General features: G+C 41.9%; 1 protein-coding gene across 2 annotated transcripts in view; it reads left to right on the top strand.

Annotated features, from left to right (window-relative positions):
- Positions 1–15,609, top strand: part of LOC124148905 (retinoblastoma-binding protein 5 homolog) — a 28,587-nt gene extending 12,978 nt beyond the window's left edge. Inside the window, exons 10-17 of one of the 2 annotated variants that reach the window (XM_048398553.1) lie at positions 1,990–2,061; positions 5,945–6,062; positions 6,700–6,766; positions 7,111–7,207; positions 8,622–8,651; positions 13,019–13,142; positions 13,863–14,005; positions 14,371–15,609. In XM_048398553.1, coding sequence (XP_048254510.1) covers positions 1,990–2,061; positions 5,945–6,062; positions 6,700–6,766; positions 7,111–7,207; positions 8,622–8,651; positions 13,019–13,142; positions 13,863–14,005; positions 14,371–14,376 — 657 coding nt within the window. In that variant the 3' untranslated portion in view covers positions 14,377–15,609. The remainder of the gene's footprint in view (positions 1–1,989; positions 2,062–5,944; positions 6,063–6,699; positions 6,767–7,110; positions 7,208–8,621; positions 8,652–13,018; positions 13,143–13,862; positions 14,006–14,370) is intronic. The other variant, XM_048398554.1, reaches the window with a different exon arrangement.
- The last annotated feature ends 248 nt before the right edge of the window (positions 15,610–15,857 follow it).

Raw genomic sequence — 15,857 nt, 5'->3', positions numbered from 1 at the left:
AGTGGGGTATTCATGTTAAACTGCGGCATGGTATCTCAGTGAGCTAGCACTATAAATTGGCATCAGTCCGGACCAGTACAAGCAGCCACACACACACATACACGTGCATGCACGTCGCTATATAAGTGCAATAATCTTGGACGCGACGTTCAACCCAATTTCACCTCACCTCACCTCATGTGATTTGATGCATTTGGAGATGTAAGACCCGTTATATCACAATATAGATATTGATTATCGATCAGATCATCCTGACTGGGCCCCACCATTTTGTGTGAAGCAAGTGCAAGTGATACGAGAGGTGGAATCTGATTGGTCCATAGGAGAGGCATAGAAAGGACATAACTCGTAATAGCCACTGGTGGCGCTACGATCGAGCCCAGTAATTCCAGCCTAGTTCGGCAAGGGTGGAAACTGGACTTTTAAAGTCAGTTAACTCTCTTGCCTCGGGAAGATGTGGGTGACATGGCAAGAAACTGGAATGGACTTCCCTCGGGAAGATGTGTCACACAAGGGTGATTCTTGGTTAGAGTAGGGCTCCCTAACTCATGCTCAGGTGTTCAGGCTTGGTGACTGGGTTGACTGTCTGTCAATGTGCCCCAACGACATGGATTGATGCTCACAATATCAATCTGTATTGCCTGGTCCAGATTTGATCATTTACAGGCTGACATCGTATAGCTGGAGTGTAGATGAGTGCATTGTTTGACAACAAAGTAAAAGAATCTTGCCGTTTCAATGCATGTTGTATTCAAAAGAAAGGAAAGACTTTCCTCAACTTTTCACATCTCTGTTTGGGAATAAATATAATCAGCTATTTCATCATAACCTTTGTGAAAAGCACAAGACTTCCTAGGCAGCAAATGATTTTGAATTTGAATTTGAAATAATTATGTATCCTTAAGTCGTGTAAATCCTGTGGGGTCCATCGCCAGTACTGGTTCACTGTAAACCTTGAATTGTGTGTTTCTCCAGTACTGGTTCACTATAAACCTTGAACTGGTGTGTTTCTTCAGTACTGGGTCACTGTAAACCTTGAACTGGTGTGTTTCTTCAGTACTGGATCACTGTAAACCTTGAACTGTGTGTTTCTTCAGTACTGGCTCACTGTAAACCTTGAACTGTGCGTTTCTTCAGTACTGGCTCACTGTAAACCTTGAACTGTGTGTTTCGCCAGTACTGGCACACTGTAAACCTTGAACTGTGTGTTTCGCCAGTACTGGCTCACTGTAAACCTTGAACTGTGTGTTTCGCCAGTACTGGCTCACTGTAAACCTTGAACTGTGTGTTTCGCCAGTACTGGCTCACTGTAAACCTTGAACTGTGTGTTTCTTCAGTACTGGCTCACTGTAAACCTTGAACTGGTGTGTTTCTCCAGGACTGGCTCACTGTAAACCTTGAACTGTGTGTTTCGCCAGTACTGGCTCACTGTAAACCTTGAACTGTGTGTTTCGCCAGTACTGGCTCACTGTAAACCTTGAACTGTGTGTTTCTCCAGTACTGGCTCACTGTAAACCTTGAACTGTGCGTTTCTTCAGTACTGGCTCACTGTTAACCTTGAACTGTGTGTTTCGCCAGTACTGGCTCACTGTAAACCTTGAACTGTGTGTCTCTTCAGTACTGGCTCACTGTAAACCTTGAACTGTGTGTTTCTCCAGTACTGGCTCACTGTAAACCTTGAACTAGTGTGTTTCTTCAGTACTGGCTCACTGTAAACCTTGAACTGGTGTGTTTCTTCAGTACTTGCTCACTGTTAACCTTGAACTAGTGTGTTTCTTCAGTACTGGCTCACTGTAAACCTTGAACTGTGTGTTTCTTCAGTACTGGCTCACTGTAAACCTTGAACTGTGTGTCTCTTCAGTACTGGTTCATTTTTAACCTTAAACTTATAAAATTTGACATCTTAAATATTATATCATGTTATACGTATTTTTTATTGTATTTTCTGTATTGTATTGTAACAGTAAACCTGTGTCCTTGTTTTCCCAGTGGCATCCAGTGAGGCCTATCATAGCCTCGATATCCAGCGGGTTGGTCTCCATCTGGGCACAGAACCAAGTGGTTAGTACACATACTGGTGATATACACAATGTAAACTGACACAACCAAGTGGTTAGTACACATACTGGTGATATACACAATGTAAACTGACACAACCAAGTGGTTAGTACACATACTGGTGATATACACAATGTAAACTGACACAACCAAGTGATTAGTACACATATTGGTGATGTACACAATGTAAACTGACACAACCAAGTGGTAAGTACACATACTGGTGATGTACACAATGTAAACTGACACAACCAAGTGGTTAGTACACATACTGGTGATGTACACAATGTAAACTGACACAACCAAGTGGTAAGTACACATACTGGTGATGTACACAATGTAAACTGACACAACCAAGTGGTTAGTACACATACTGGTGATGTACACAATGTAAACTGACACAACCAAGTGGTAAGTACACATACTGGTGATGTACACAATGTAAACTGACACAACCAAGTGGTTAGTACACATACTGGTGATGTACACAATGTAAACTGACACAACCAAGTGGTTAGTACACATATTGGTGATGTACACAATGTAAACTGACACAACCAAGTGGTTAGTACACATATTGGTGATGTACACAATGTAAACTGACACAACCAAGTGGTTAGTACACATACTGGTGATGTACACAATGTAAACTGACACAACCAAGTGGTTAGTACACATACTGGTGATGTACACAATGTAAACTGACACATCCAAGTGGTTAGTACACATACTGGTGATATACACAATGTAAACTGACACAACCAAGTGGTTAGTACACATATTAGTGATGTACACAATGTAAACTGACACAACCAAGTGGTTAGTACACATACTGGTGATGTACACAATGTAAACTGACACAACCAAGTGGTTAGTACACATATTGGTGATGTACACAATGTAAACTGACAGAACCAAGTGGTTAGTACACATACTGGTGATGTACACAATGTAAACTGACACAACCAAGTGGTTAGTACACATATTGGTGATGTACACAATGTAAACTGACACAACCAAGTGGTTAGTACACATATTGGTGATGTACACAATGTAAACTGACACAACCAAGTGGTTAGTACACATACTGGTGATGTACACAATGTAAACTGACACAACCAAGTGGTTAGTACACATACTGGTGATGTACACAATGTAAACTGACACATCCAAGTGATTAGTACACATACTGGTGATATACACAATGTAAACTGACACAACCAAGTGGTTAGTACACATATTAGTGATGTACACAATGTAAACTGACACAACCAAGTGGTTAGTACACATACTGGTGATGTACACAATGTAAACTGACACAACCAAGTGGTTAGTACACATATTGGTGATGTACACAATGTAAACTGACAGAACCAAGTGGTTAGTACACATACTGGTGATGTACACAATGTAAACTGACACAACCAAGTGGTTAGTACACATACTGGTGATGTACACAATGTAAACTGACACAACCAAGTGGTTAGTACACATATTGGTGATGTACACAATGTAAACTGACACAACCAAGTGGTTAGTACACATACTGGTGATGTACACAATGTAAACTGACACAACCAAGTGGTTAGTACACATACTGGTGATGTACACAATGTAAACTGACACAACCAAGTGGTTAGTACACATACTGGTGATGTACACAATGTAAACTGACACAACCAAGTGGTTAGTACACATATTGGTGATGTACACAATGTAAACTGACACAACCAAGTGGTTAGTACACATACTGGTGATGTACACAATGTAAACTGACACAACCAAGTGATTAGTACACATATTGGTGATGTACACAATGTAAACTGACACAACCAAGTGGTTAGTACACATACTGGTGATGTACACAATGTAAACTGACAGAACCAAGTGGTTAGTACACATACTGGTGATGTACACAATGTAAACTGACACAACCAAGTGGTTAGTACACATATTGGTGATGTACACAATGTAAACTGACACAACCAAGTGGTTAGTACACATACTGGTGATGTACACAATGTAAACTGACACAACCAAGTGGTTAGTACACATACTGGTGATGTACACAATGTAAACTGACACAACCAAGTGGTTAGTACACATATTGGTGATGTACACAATGTAAACTGACACAACCAAGTGGTTAGTACACATACTGGTGATATACACAATGTAAACTGACACAACCAAGTGGTTAGTACACATACTGGTGATGTACACAATGTAAACTGACACAACCAAGTGGTTTGTACACATACTGGTGATGTACACAATGTAAACTGACACAACCAAGTGGTTAGTACACATATTGGTGATATACACAATGTAAACTGACACAACCAAGTGATTAGTACACATACTGGTGATGTACACAATGTAAACTGACACAACCAAGTGGTTAGTACACATATTGGTGATGTACACAATGTAAACTGACACAACCAAGTGGTTAGTACATATACTGGTGATGTACACAATGTAAACTGACACAACCAAGTGATTAGTACACATACTGGTGATGTACACAATGTAAACTGACACAACCAAGTGGTTAGTACACATATTGGTGATGTACACAATGTAAACTGACACAACCAAGTGGTTAGTACACATACTGGTGATGTACACAATGTAAACTGACACAGCCAAGTGGTTAGTACACATACTGGTGATGTACACAATGTAAACTGACACAACCAAGTGGTTAGTACACATACTGGTGATGTACACAATGTAAACTGACACAACCAAGTGATTAGTACACATATTGGTGATGTACACAATGTAAACTGACACAACCAAGTGATTAGTAGAAATATTGGTGATGTACACAATGTAAACTGACACAACCAAGTGGTTAGTACACATACTGGTGATGTACACAATGTAAACTGACACAACCAAGTGGTTAGTACACATATTGGTGATGTACACAATGTAAACTGACACAACCAAGTGATTAGTACACATACTGGTGATGTACACAATGTAAACTGACACAGCCAAGTGGTTAGTACACATACTGGTGATGTACACAATGTAAACTGACACAGCCAAGTGGTTAGTACACATACTGGTGATGTACACAATGTAAACTGACACAACCAAGTGGTTAGTACACATACTGGTGATGTACACAATGTAAACTGACACAACCAAGTGATTAGTACACATATTGGTGATGTACACAATGTAAACTGACACAACCAAGTGATTAGTACACATATTGGTGATGTACACAATGTAAACTGACACAACCAAGTCGTTAGTACACATACTGGTGATGTACACAATGTAAACTGACACAACCAAGTGGTTAGTACACATATTGGTGATGTACACAATGTAAACTGACACAACCAAGTGATTAGTACACATACTGGTGATGTACACAATGTAAACTGACACAGCCAAGTGGTTAGTACACATACTGGTGATGTACACAACGTAAACTGACACAGCCAAGTGGTTAGTACACATACTGGTGATGTACACAATGTAAACTGACACAACCAAGTGGTCAGTAAACAAGCCTGTCGTTCAACACCTGCATCCACTCACAACAATTCTGTTGTTAAACCCTGCATCCACTCACAACAATTCTGTTGTTAAACCCTGCATCCACTCACAACAATTCTGTTGTTAAACCATGCATCCACTCACAACAATTCTGTTGTTAAACCCTGCGTCCACTCACAACAATTCTGTTGTTAAACCCTGCATCCACTCACACCATTTCTGTCATTAAACCCTACATCCACTTACAATAATACTGCCGACAACCCTGTTCCTGCATCAGGTTCAGTAGACATTATTTGAGTTGACTAAACCAGACAGGGTTCTACTGGACTTGGACTGATGTCGAAATTTGATTTGTTTCCAGGAAAACTGGAGTGCTTTTGCTCCAGACTTCAAGGAGCTTGATGAGAATGTGGAGTATGAGGAGCACGAGTCCGAGTTTGACATCGATGATGAAGACAAGGAGAAGGAAGAGGCTAAAGGTAGCTGTGTGGGTGGTGGTGGTGGTGAGTGTGTGGATGTGGGAGTGTGGTGTGTGTGTGGTGCGTGTGTGGTGTGTGTTTGTTTGTTTGCGGGAGTGTGTGAATGTGGGAGTGTGTGTGGGTGGGTTTGTGTGTGATGTGTGTGTAGGGTGTGTGTGTTGGTTTGCGGGAGTGTGTGGATGTGGGAGTGTGTGTGTGGGTTTGTGGGAGTGGAGGTGTGACTGTGTGTGTGTGTGACTGTGTGTGGGTGGGTGTGTGTGGGTGGGTGTGTGTGGCTGTGCGTGCGGGGGTGTGGGAGTGGAGGTGGGTGTGGGTGTGTTGCTGTGTGGCTGTGGCTGCGGGCGGGCGTGCAGGAGTGTGTGAGAGCGTGTGTGGGTTTTCAGGGAGTGGAGGTGTGTGTGTGTTGCTGTGTGGCTGTGCGGGCGTGCGTGTTGGAGTGTGGGAGAGTGAGTTTGTGGTAGGGTAACGAGACTACTCCATGTTGCAGGGCCTGATGCGGAGGACACTGAGGTGTGTATGGCCGTAGGTGTGTGTGTGTTGCTGTGTGGCTGTGTGTGGGTGGGACTGTGTGGCTGTGCGTGCGGGGGGGTGGGAGAGTGAGTATGTGGTAGGGTAACGAGACTACTCCATGTTGCAGGGCCTGATGCGGAGGACACTGAGGTGGATGTGACAACCGTGGAAGCCATCCAGGCATTTGTCAGCAGGTGAGTGACACAATGTGACAGCATCATTGTGACCGATGAAGAATGTGGAATGTTGTATTAAGTCAGCAATCATCAAGCAACATTTCAAAAAAAAAATTAACAGCAACTGTGGTTGCAAGATGCATGTTGTTGATTGTTTGTTATTTAATGCTGCAATATTCCAGCTAAATCATGACGACCTGGAAATAATCAAGGATGGACCAGACAAACCAGTGATTGATATTATGAGCAACGTCCAACACTATGAGACTACGATGACAGTTTTGTTATGTTTAGAAATAATGTTCTCAGTTTGAAAGGACTCAGTATATCTGTGTGTTTATTTCCTGTTTGTGTTTATTCAGTGATGAAGATGATGAGGACTACACAGCGCTTCTGTATCTGCCAGTGTCCCCGGAGATCGATGAGCCGGAGGAGGGGTGGCAGGCTTTGGCTGAAGCTGTGAGTAGCATCCTCCCTGAGAACTGTCACTAACACTTCAACACCACCCTAAACCTCCAGACAGCGACACCCTAAACCTGCAGACATTGACACCCTAAACCTGCAGACACTGACACCCTAAACCTCCAGACTCCGACACCCTAAACCTCCAGACACTGACACCCTAGACATCCAGACACTGACACCCTAAACCTCCAGACACTGACTCCCTAAACCTCCAGACACCGACACCCTATACCTCCAGACACTGACACCCTAAACCTCCAGACACTGACACCCTAAACCTCCAGACACTGACACCCTATACCTCCAGACACTGACACCATAAACCTCGTGACATTGACACCCTATACCTCCAGACACCAACACCCTAAACCTCCAGACACTGACACCCTAAACCTCCAGAGACCAACACCCTAAACCTCCAGACACTGACACCCTAAATCTCCAGACACCAACACCCTAAACCTCCAGACACTGACACCCTAAATCTCCAGACACCGACACCCTAAACCTCCAGACACTGACACCCTAAACCTCCAGACACCGACACCCTAAATCTCCAGACACTGACACCCTAAACCTCCAGAGACCAACACCCTAAACCTCCAGACACTGACACCCTAAACCTCCAGACACCGACACCCTAAATCTCCAGATACCGACACCCTAAATCTCCAGACACCGACACCCTATACCTCCAGACACCGACACCCTATATCTCCAGACACTGACACCTTATATCTCCAGACACTGACACCCTGAACCTCCAGACACCGACACCCTAAACCTCCAGACACCGACACCCTAACCTCCAGACACCGACACCCTAAACCTCCAGACATTGACACCCTAAATCTCCAGACACTGACACCCTGAATCTGCACTGCCTGTGTGGCCTAGTGGTTAGAGCATCTGCCTGGAGTGTGGATGGTACTTGTTGTTACTTTGCCTGGTGCTTGGCATTGAGGGGATAAAACATGGACTGGTTATCCTGGAGTCAGTGTACTGTGTCTGAGAGGGGTATCCATGTTAAACTGCGGCATGGCATCTCCGTGGGCTAGCACTAAAAAAATGGCATTAAAATCAACTCACTCAGTAAATGTACTGTCTGACTTACAGACCCATGAAGATCTGGGGTAGAATAGGTCTTCAGCAACCCATGCTTGCTGAAAAAGGCGACTATGCTTGTAGTGAGGGGCGACTAACGGGATCGGGTGGTCAGACTCACTGACTTGGTTGATGCATGTCATCGTATCCCAATTGCGTGGATCGACACTCATGATGTCAATCACTGGATTGTCTGGTCCAGACTCGATTATTTACAGACCGCCGTCATATAGCTGAAATATTGCTGAGCGCGGCGTTAAACAGCAAACCAACAAAATCTGACTTACAATGGTTTCTATGACAGTGGAAGTCGGGCCAAGAGACAGTCAGCCAGGTAAACCTCCTATCATCACCACACTCACTGATACATCCAGCTTCCTCCTTCCTCTGACACCAGCTTATTAACGTACGATCATACGATCGTTCTGTCACAGCTGAAACACTTATTGGACTCGATCGCTTATCAACCAGAATATTTGACTTGCTGTATGAATCTGTATCTTTGAACTCATAAACAAGGCGGTTGGGTAGCCTAGTGGTTAAAGCGTTTGCTCGCCACGCCGAAGACCTGGGTTTGATTCCCGACATGGGTACAATGTGTGAAGCCCATTTCTGGTGTCCCCCGCCGTGATATTGCTGGAATATTGCTAAAAAGCGGCGTTAAACCAAACTCACTCACTCACAAACCCGAGGCTAACACAGTCATTATTCTGGTTGACTGGCCACAACTGCAATTTTGTTTTGCTTTTTGTAATTTATTGATGATCCTATTACTGGTAATCACAGTTTGTTCACGCTAATAAAAACTTTTTCAAAAAGTACAACCAGAAAACAAATTCACTATTTTTCCGTTTTTGTGCATTTTGTGCACTTATTGTAAAGTGAAGCAAATACATGTCCTCAGTTTTGTGTAGAATCCCAATATAGTATTAAACCAAATACAACTGAAATATTCTTTTAGTACAGAAACTATCGATTACATGTTGTTCATAGATCTGATCATCATGCTAGCAGACAAGCCTTGAAATTGCTTAACCTAATTTTCCCCGTCTCCCGCCACCTTTTACATGACACAACCTCACTCTGTACACAATGGTTGTAAGCTGGGATTGCCCAGGGACTCCACGACAGTTGTAAGTCTATGTTAAAATATGAGAGTTACGACTTCATAAGTCTATGTTAAAATATGAGAGTTGCGACTTTGTAAGTCTATGTTAAAGTATGAGAGTTATGACTTCATAAGTCTATGTTAAAGTATGAGAGTTACGACTTTGTAGGTCTGTGTTAAAGTATGAGAGTTACGACTTTGTAAGTCTATGTTAAAGTATGAGAGTTACGACTTCGTAGGTCTGTGTTAAAGTATGAGAGTTACGACTTTGTAAGTCTATGTTAAAGTATGAGAGTTATGACTATATTTAAAGTCTATGTTAAAGTATGAGAGTTATGACTATATTTAAAGTCTATGTTAAAGTCTTGGAGTTACGACTTTGTAAGTCTATGTTAAAGTATGAGAGTTACGACTTCGTAGGTCTGTGTTAAAGTATGAGAGTTACGACTTTGTAAGTCTATGTTAAAGTATGAGAGTTACGACTTCGTAGGTCTGTGTTAAAGTATGAGAGTTACGACTTTGTAAGTCTATGTTAAAGTATGAGAGTTACGACTTCGTAAGACTGCGTTAAAGTATGAGAGTTATGACTATATTTAAAGTCTATGTTAAAGTCTTGGAGTTACGACTTTGTAAGTCTATGTTAAAGTATGAGAGTTACGACTTCGTAGGTCTGTGTTAAAGTATGAGAGTTACGACTTTGTAAGTCTATGTTAAAGTATGAGAGTTACGACTTCGTAGGTCTGTGTTAAAGTATGAGAGTTACGACTTCGTAGGTCTGTGTTTAAGTATGAGAGTATGAGTATATTTAAAGTCTATCTTAAAGTCTGGGAGTTACGACTTCGTAAGTCTATATTAAAGTATGTGAGTTACGACTTCATAGGTCTGTGTTAAAGTATGAGAGTTATGACTATATTTAAAGTCTATGTTAAAGTCTTGGAGTTACGACTTTGTAAGTCTGTGTTAAAGTATGAGAGTTACAACTTCGTAGGTCTGTGTTAAAGTATGAGAGTATGAGTATATTTAAAGTCTATCTTAAAGTCAGCGAGTTACGACTGCCTTAAGTCTGTGTTATAGTTTTGAAGTTACAGCTATTGTAGGTCTGTGTAAAAGCATGAAAGTTATGATAATATTTAAAGTCTATCTTAAAGTCTGGGAGTTACGACTTGGTAAGTCTGTGTTAAAGCATGAAAGTTATGACTATATTGAAAGTCTTTCTTAAAGTCTGGGAGTTACGACTGTCGTAAGTCTATGTTATAGTTTTGAAGTTACGGCTATCGTAAGTCTATGTTAGAGTATGGGAAAAAAAGGGAGTGGTATTTGTTCGCATTAATAAAACTTTGCATTTATGTCTCCAAAATGACTATCAACAATAAGATGGCCTCACTGCACGCATTGGATTGTGGAAATACCAACTTTGATATAAACACAAACATGGTGGTTTATTGAGCAGCAGTTGTAACAAGCATATAACCATGTCATTTAAAGAATAGGAATTACCTAAGCATCTGGTGAGTTATCACTGCTGGGGTCAAGAGTTCTACCAACTTGTGTCAAACTAGGCATCATTGACCACTCCAGCAGTCCATACTGACGCCACCCATGCAACACTCCGTCAAAGGCTGATGTAGGCACAACAAAAGGGCATTGATTCTTGTACTCGTGATTTACTTCCTTTTGACATTTGTGTTTACACCGCAGTGTTTTACACGTGTACATTGTACATATTCCATGATTAGTCGTCGGTTCAAGCTAAAACAAATAAAATGTTTCCACTCAATCTAGATATTCAAATATCATTAAATATGCAAGATATTGACAGCTTTACCTTGAATGTAATTACCTAATAATTATAATAATATTACCCACAGTGAACTGAGGTGCTTCTTAGGTAAAACTAACGAAAACATGTAACCCCATTTCAGGCTAACCCACGTGGTCTAGACATGTGAGCACGGTTAGATATAACTGCACATTATTGGTGAATTTGGCAATGTCAGGTTTATATTATACAATGGTTGGATAGATGAACATTTTGTTCACTTAACATAATTATACTTACAAAATTTCTGACCCCCAAAATGCCTACAAGGCGGTTACTTCACCGCAGCGAAGCACACCGGTCACCTCGAACCACCGTTCCAACTTCGGAGTTACCTCCCTTCCCCGTGAAGTCTTAAAACATAGATCGCAATCCGAAATAATCAAATCTTTCAGTAACAGCCGACATGACCCAATGCGCACCCATAGGCTTCATCTCCCTTATCTTCAGATCTGCAGCGGGGGGCGGTCGGGTAGCCTAGTGGTTAAAGCGTTCGCTCGTCACGCCAAAGACCCGAGTTCGATTCCTGACATGGGTACAATGTGTGAAGCCCATTTCTGGTGTCCCCCGCCGTGATATAGCTGGAATATTGCTAAAAGCGGCGTAAAACATACTCACTCACTCAGATCTGCAGCCTTTGTCTTGTACCTGCCTTCAAGTTTGTTGACACCTTCTCCGCATACCAATCAGTGACCTGTTGGTTTAACTTTTTTATTGTCTTACAACAGAATAAAAATATTAACTATTGTTGTTTTTAGGAAAACGTTTATTGTTTTTTTACGGAAGTGCTCTTCTCAGCGCTAATAAGCGGTGCTATTTGCTGTTAAGGTAAGGTTGGATTAAGGTAAGGTGGATTAAGGTAAGGTTGGATTAAGGTAAGGTGGATTAAGGTAAGATTGGATTAAGGTAAGGTTGGATTAAGGTAAGGTTGGATTAAGGTAAGGTGGATTAAGGTAAGGTTGGATTAAGGTAAGGTTGGATTAAGGTAAGGTGGATTAAGGTTAGATTGGATTAAGGTAAGGTGGATTAAGGTAAGGTTGGATTAAGGTAAGGTGGATTAAGGTAAGGTTGGATTAAGGTAAGGTTGGGTTAAGGTAAGGTGGATTAAGGTAAGGTTGGATTAAGGTAAGGTGGATTAAGGTAAGATTGGATTAAGGTAAGATTGGATTAAGGTAAGGTTGGATTAAGGTAAGGTTGGATTAAGGTAAGGTGGATTAAGGTAAGGTTGGATTAAGGTAAGGTTGGATTAAGGTAAGGTGGATTAAGGTAAGGTTGGATTAAGGTAAGGTGGATTAAGGTAAGATTGGATTAAGGTAAGATTGGATTAAGGTAAGGTTGGATTAAGGTAAGGTTGGATTAAGGTAAGGTGGATTAAGGTAAGGTTGGATTAAGGTAAGGTTGGATTAAGGTAAGGTGGATTAAGGTAAGGTGGATTAAGGTAAGGTTGGATTAAGGTAAGGTGGATTAAGGTAAGGTGGATTAAGGTAAGGTGGATTAAGGTAAGGTTGGGTTAAGGTAAGGTGGATTAAGGTAAGGTTGGATTAAGGTAAGGTGGATTAAGGTAAGGTTGGATTAAGGTAAGGATATGTATCATTCCACTGGGGATGGGATGGGGGGAGTCACATTGATATTAAGTCACATTTTTAGCTAGGTTTAGCTTAATTTCAAGATTTACAGTATATACATGTAGGGTTATTTTGTGAGAACAAATTTTATTTGCGTGAAATAGAAGATCTGCTGGGACAGAATATTAACAGTGTCACACTGTTTGCAGGGGGAAGAACCACCCGTAGTCCAGGAGAAGAAGAGGAATCTACCGCTGGCTGACACTACACCACCTCCTAAAAAGAAGAAGACGAAACCACTTGAGATTGACCTGCCTGATGCACCGTTTGATGGTAACCTTCTCGTTTTCACACTTTGCAAAGGGGATCCTGGAATCTTGAAATTAAGGACCCCTTTAGCCTTGATATTTAGCTCACCTGCTTGAAAGTCATCAATCTCATTATAATCAGACCTCAGTTCTTCTCGCTACCGCCAAACAAAGGACATCCCATTAGGGGTCACGTTAGAACGACCTTTCATCTGACCAATCAGAGAATCGCTTACCAGCATATGAAAGTGGCAGTCGGAATGTGATTTCTAATATGCAACCTCGAAAACTTTAACTCCGAACGATAGTTACGGTTTTAACGACTGAATCGATACAATATAGACCATCTTTTAGCCATTCCAGAATGTTCTTTTGTTCAGGTTTAAAATTTGTAATCGAGAATTTGTCAAAATATGTTTTGAAGCGTAGTCGCCAATTTTAAATTAGTGCCGTAAAGCACGAGAAAGCTGCCTTCTGATTAGTCATTCCATTAGTCGGTCAAAGTTCGCGCAAGGTCAGTCTGACGTGGTGGGGAGGTCACCAATATTTGTCTCAACTATATTGGGGGTGGGCTGGGGGATGGCATGAAAAAATGACACAGTTCGACATTTCTATCCCTGTAGCTTCATGACACAATAGGCTTTAGTGAGAGCCTACCTGTTGATGTCATGCTGTTCCATGTTGGACAAGCTAAAATGTTGTGTGTAGTTTCATTGTGTTTCTATCTCAAAACCTTCATCACCAGAAATTCATCCACTGCTGAATGTGAAGAAACCTCAAGAAAAATCTCAACAGCGGAAACAGACGCGGCCGCCCAAACCACGAACATCCAAACCTGAGAAATCGCGACACAAGACGAGGGACGAGAGTTACAGCTTGAAGGAAAATGTAAGCATTGGAAACATTTGTACAGCTAATCTTCTGGTTGTTGTGGGGCGGTCGGGTAGCCTAGTGGTTAAAGCGTTCGCTCGTCACGCCGAAGAACCGGGTTCGATTCCCGACATGGGTACAATGTGTGAAGCCCATTTCTGGTGTCCCCCGCCGTGATATTGCTGGAATATTGCTAAAAGCGGCGTTAAACCATACTCACTCACTCACTCACTCACTCTGGTTGTTGTACTAACCAATATAGTCTATGACTAAACCATTGGAGTCCACTTTCAGGAATTGTCTGTGGAATCATTTTCAGGAGTCTTTGGAGTTAATTAAAGTTAACAAATGATGATAAGAATTTGTCCCCTTATTTATTTCAGGTATGAAGAAAATCATGGCAGTATTTCAAGAAAACCAGATCCTCAGGATGATCGCCATGGCAACAAGTGTGGATGATGGATGAAGATGTTGGGAGATGCGCGGCCATGATGGAAATGGACCCTACTTCAATCAACCACTTGGATGAGGTGGAAGACTTTAGATTCTGTGTGGACAGATACATGCTTGCCAGAATGTTAAATGGAATTGCAGTTGGACCAGTGATGGATGGATAGAAGTTCACGTTAGTGTTGTGGGATTATTGCAGACTTTGCTGGATCCAGGGCTGAGGAACTGCTCATATTTTGCATACTGAAACTGCTATTGGTGCAAGGCACTGATGCTAGAGATAGGTTTGCTTCTGAGGAAGTCTTGGAGATTTCTCGGTAGAGTTAGTGTCGGCCGTCAAAGATGTCTGTCATAGACTGGACGACTGAAGTGGAAATTGACTAAATATGGCCTGGCTGATTGTGAGTCGTCAGAAAAGGTCATATTGTTGACCACCAGTTTGCCTGGTCCAGAATTCATTGATTAGACTGCTGTGAAATAGCTGAAATATTGCTGACTTCAGCATTCACTCACTACCCCTGGATAGTGGAGTGAACGAATGACATGGACAGAAGCTCATACTGTTGAAAACAGATTGTCCAGAAGGAATTATTTACAGAGTGTGAAATAGCTGAAATATTGCTGACTTCAAGATAAACAACATTCACTCACTACCTCTGGATAGTGGAGTGAATGAATGGTATGGACAGAAGCTCATACTGTTGAAAACAGATTGTCCAGAAGGAATTATTTAGTCTGCGAAATAGCTGAAATATTGCTGACTTCAAGATGATCAACATTCACTCACTACCCCTGGATAGTGGAGTGAGCGAATGGCATGGACAGAAGCTCATACTGTTGAAAACATATTGTCCAGAATGAATTATTTAGTCTGCGAAATAGCTGAAATATTGCTGACTTCAAGATAAACAACATTCACTCACTCACTCTGGGTGATGAAGTGACCCAGGATCATGGACAGATGTTCATGTTGTCAACCATTGGTTGACCTATGCATGGCTATGTACAGGATATCATCAATAATAGTACACAACTTATGAAGCTCAAGACTCCACACCTTGCCCGGCGTGTGGAGGCAGCTGAAAGCCTTAACTTGTAAATACAGTATTACATGATAGCTGCTATACACAAGGTGTACATAGTGCTGCTGAAATAAACTATACAAACATAGAGTCTGTCTTCGTCTCTCACAAGACCGCCTCCGTGGTCTAGTGGTAGAGCGTCCACCCAGAGAGCGGAAGGTCCGGGGTTCGATCCCCAGCCGCGTCATACCAAAAGACGTTAAAAGATGGTACTTGTTGTTGCCCTGTCTGGCGCTCGGCATTAAGGGGCTAAAACAAGGACTGGTCGGCTTGGAGTCAGTATACTGTGTTAAGTGGGGTATTCATGTTAAACTGCGGCATGGTATTTCAGTGTGCTA

The sequence above is a fragment of the Haliotis rufescens genome, unplaced genomic scaffold (genome assembly GCF_023055435.1).
Source record: "Haliotis rufescens isolate VD_foot unplaced genomic scaffold, xgHalRufe1.0.p SCAF_18, whole genome shotgun sequence".
NCBI lineage: Eukaryota > Metazoa > Mollusca > Gastropoda > Lepetellida > Haliotidae > Haliotis > Haliotis rufescens.
Note: the sequence above shows the minus strand (reverse complement) of the source record. Positions and strands in the feature narration are given on the sequence as shown.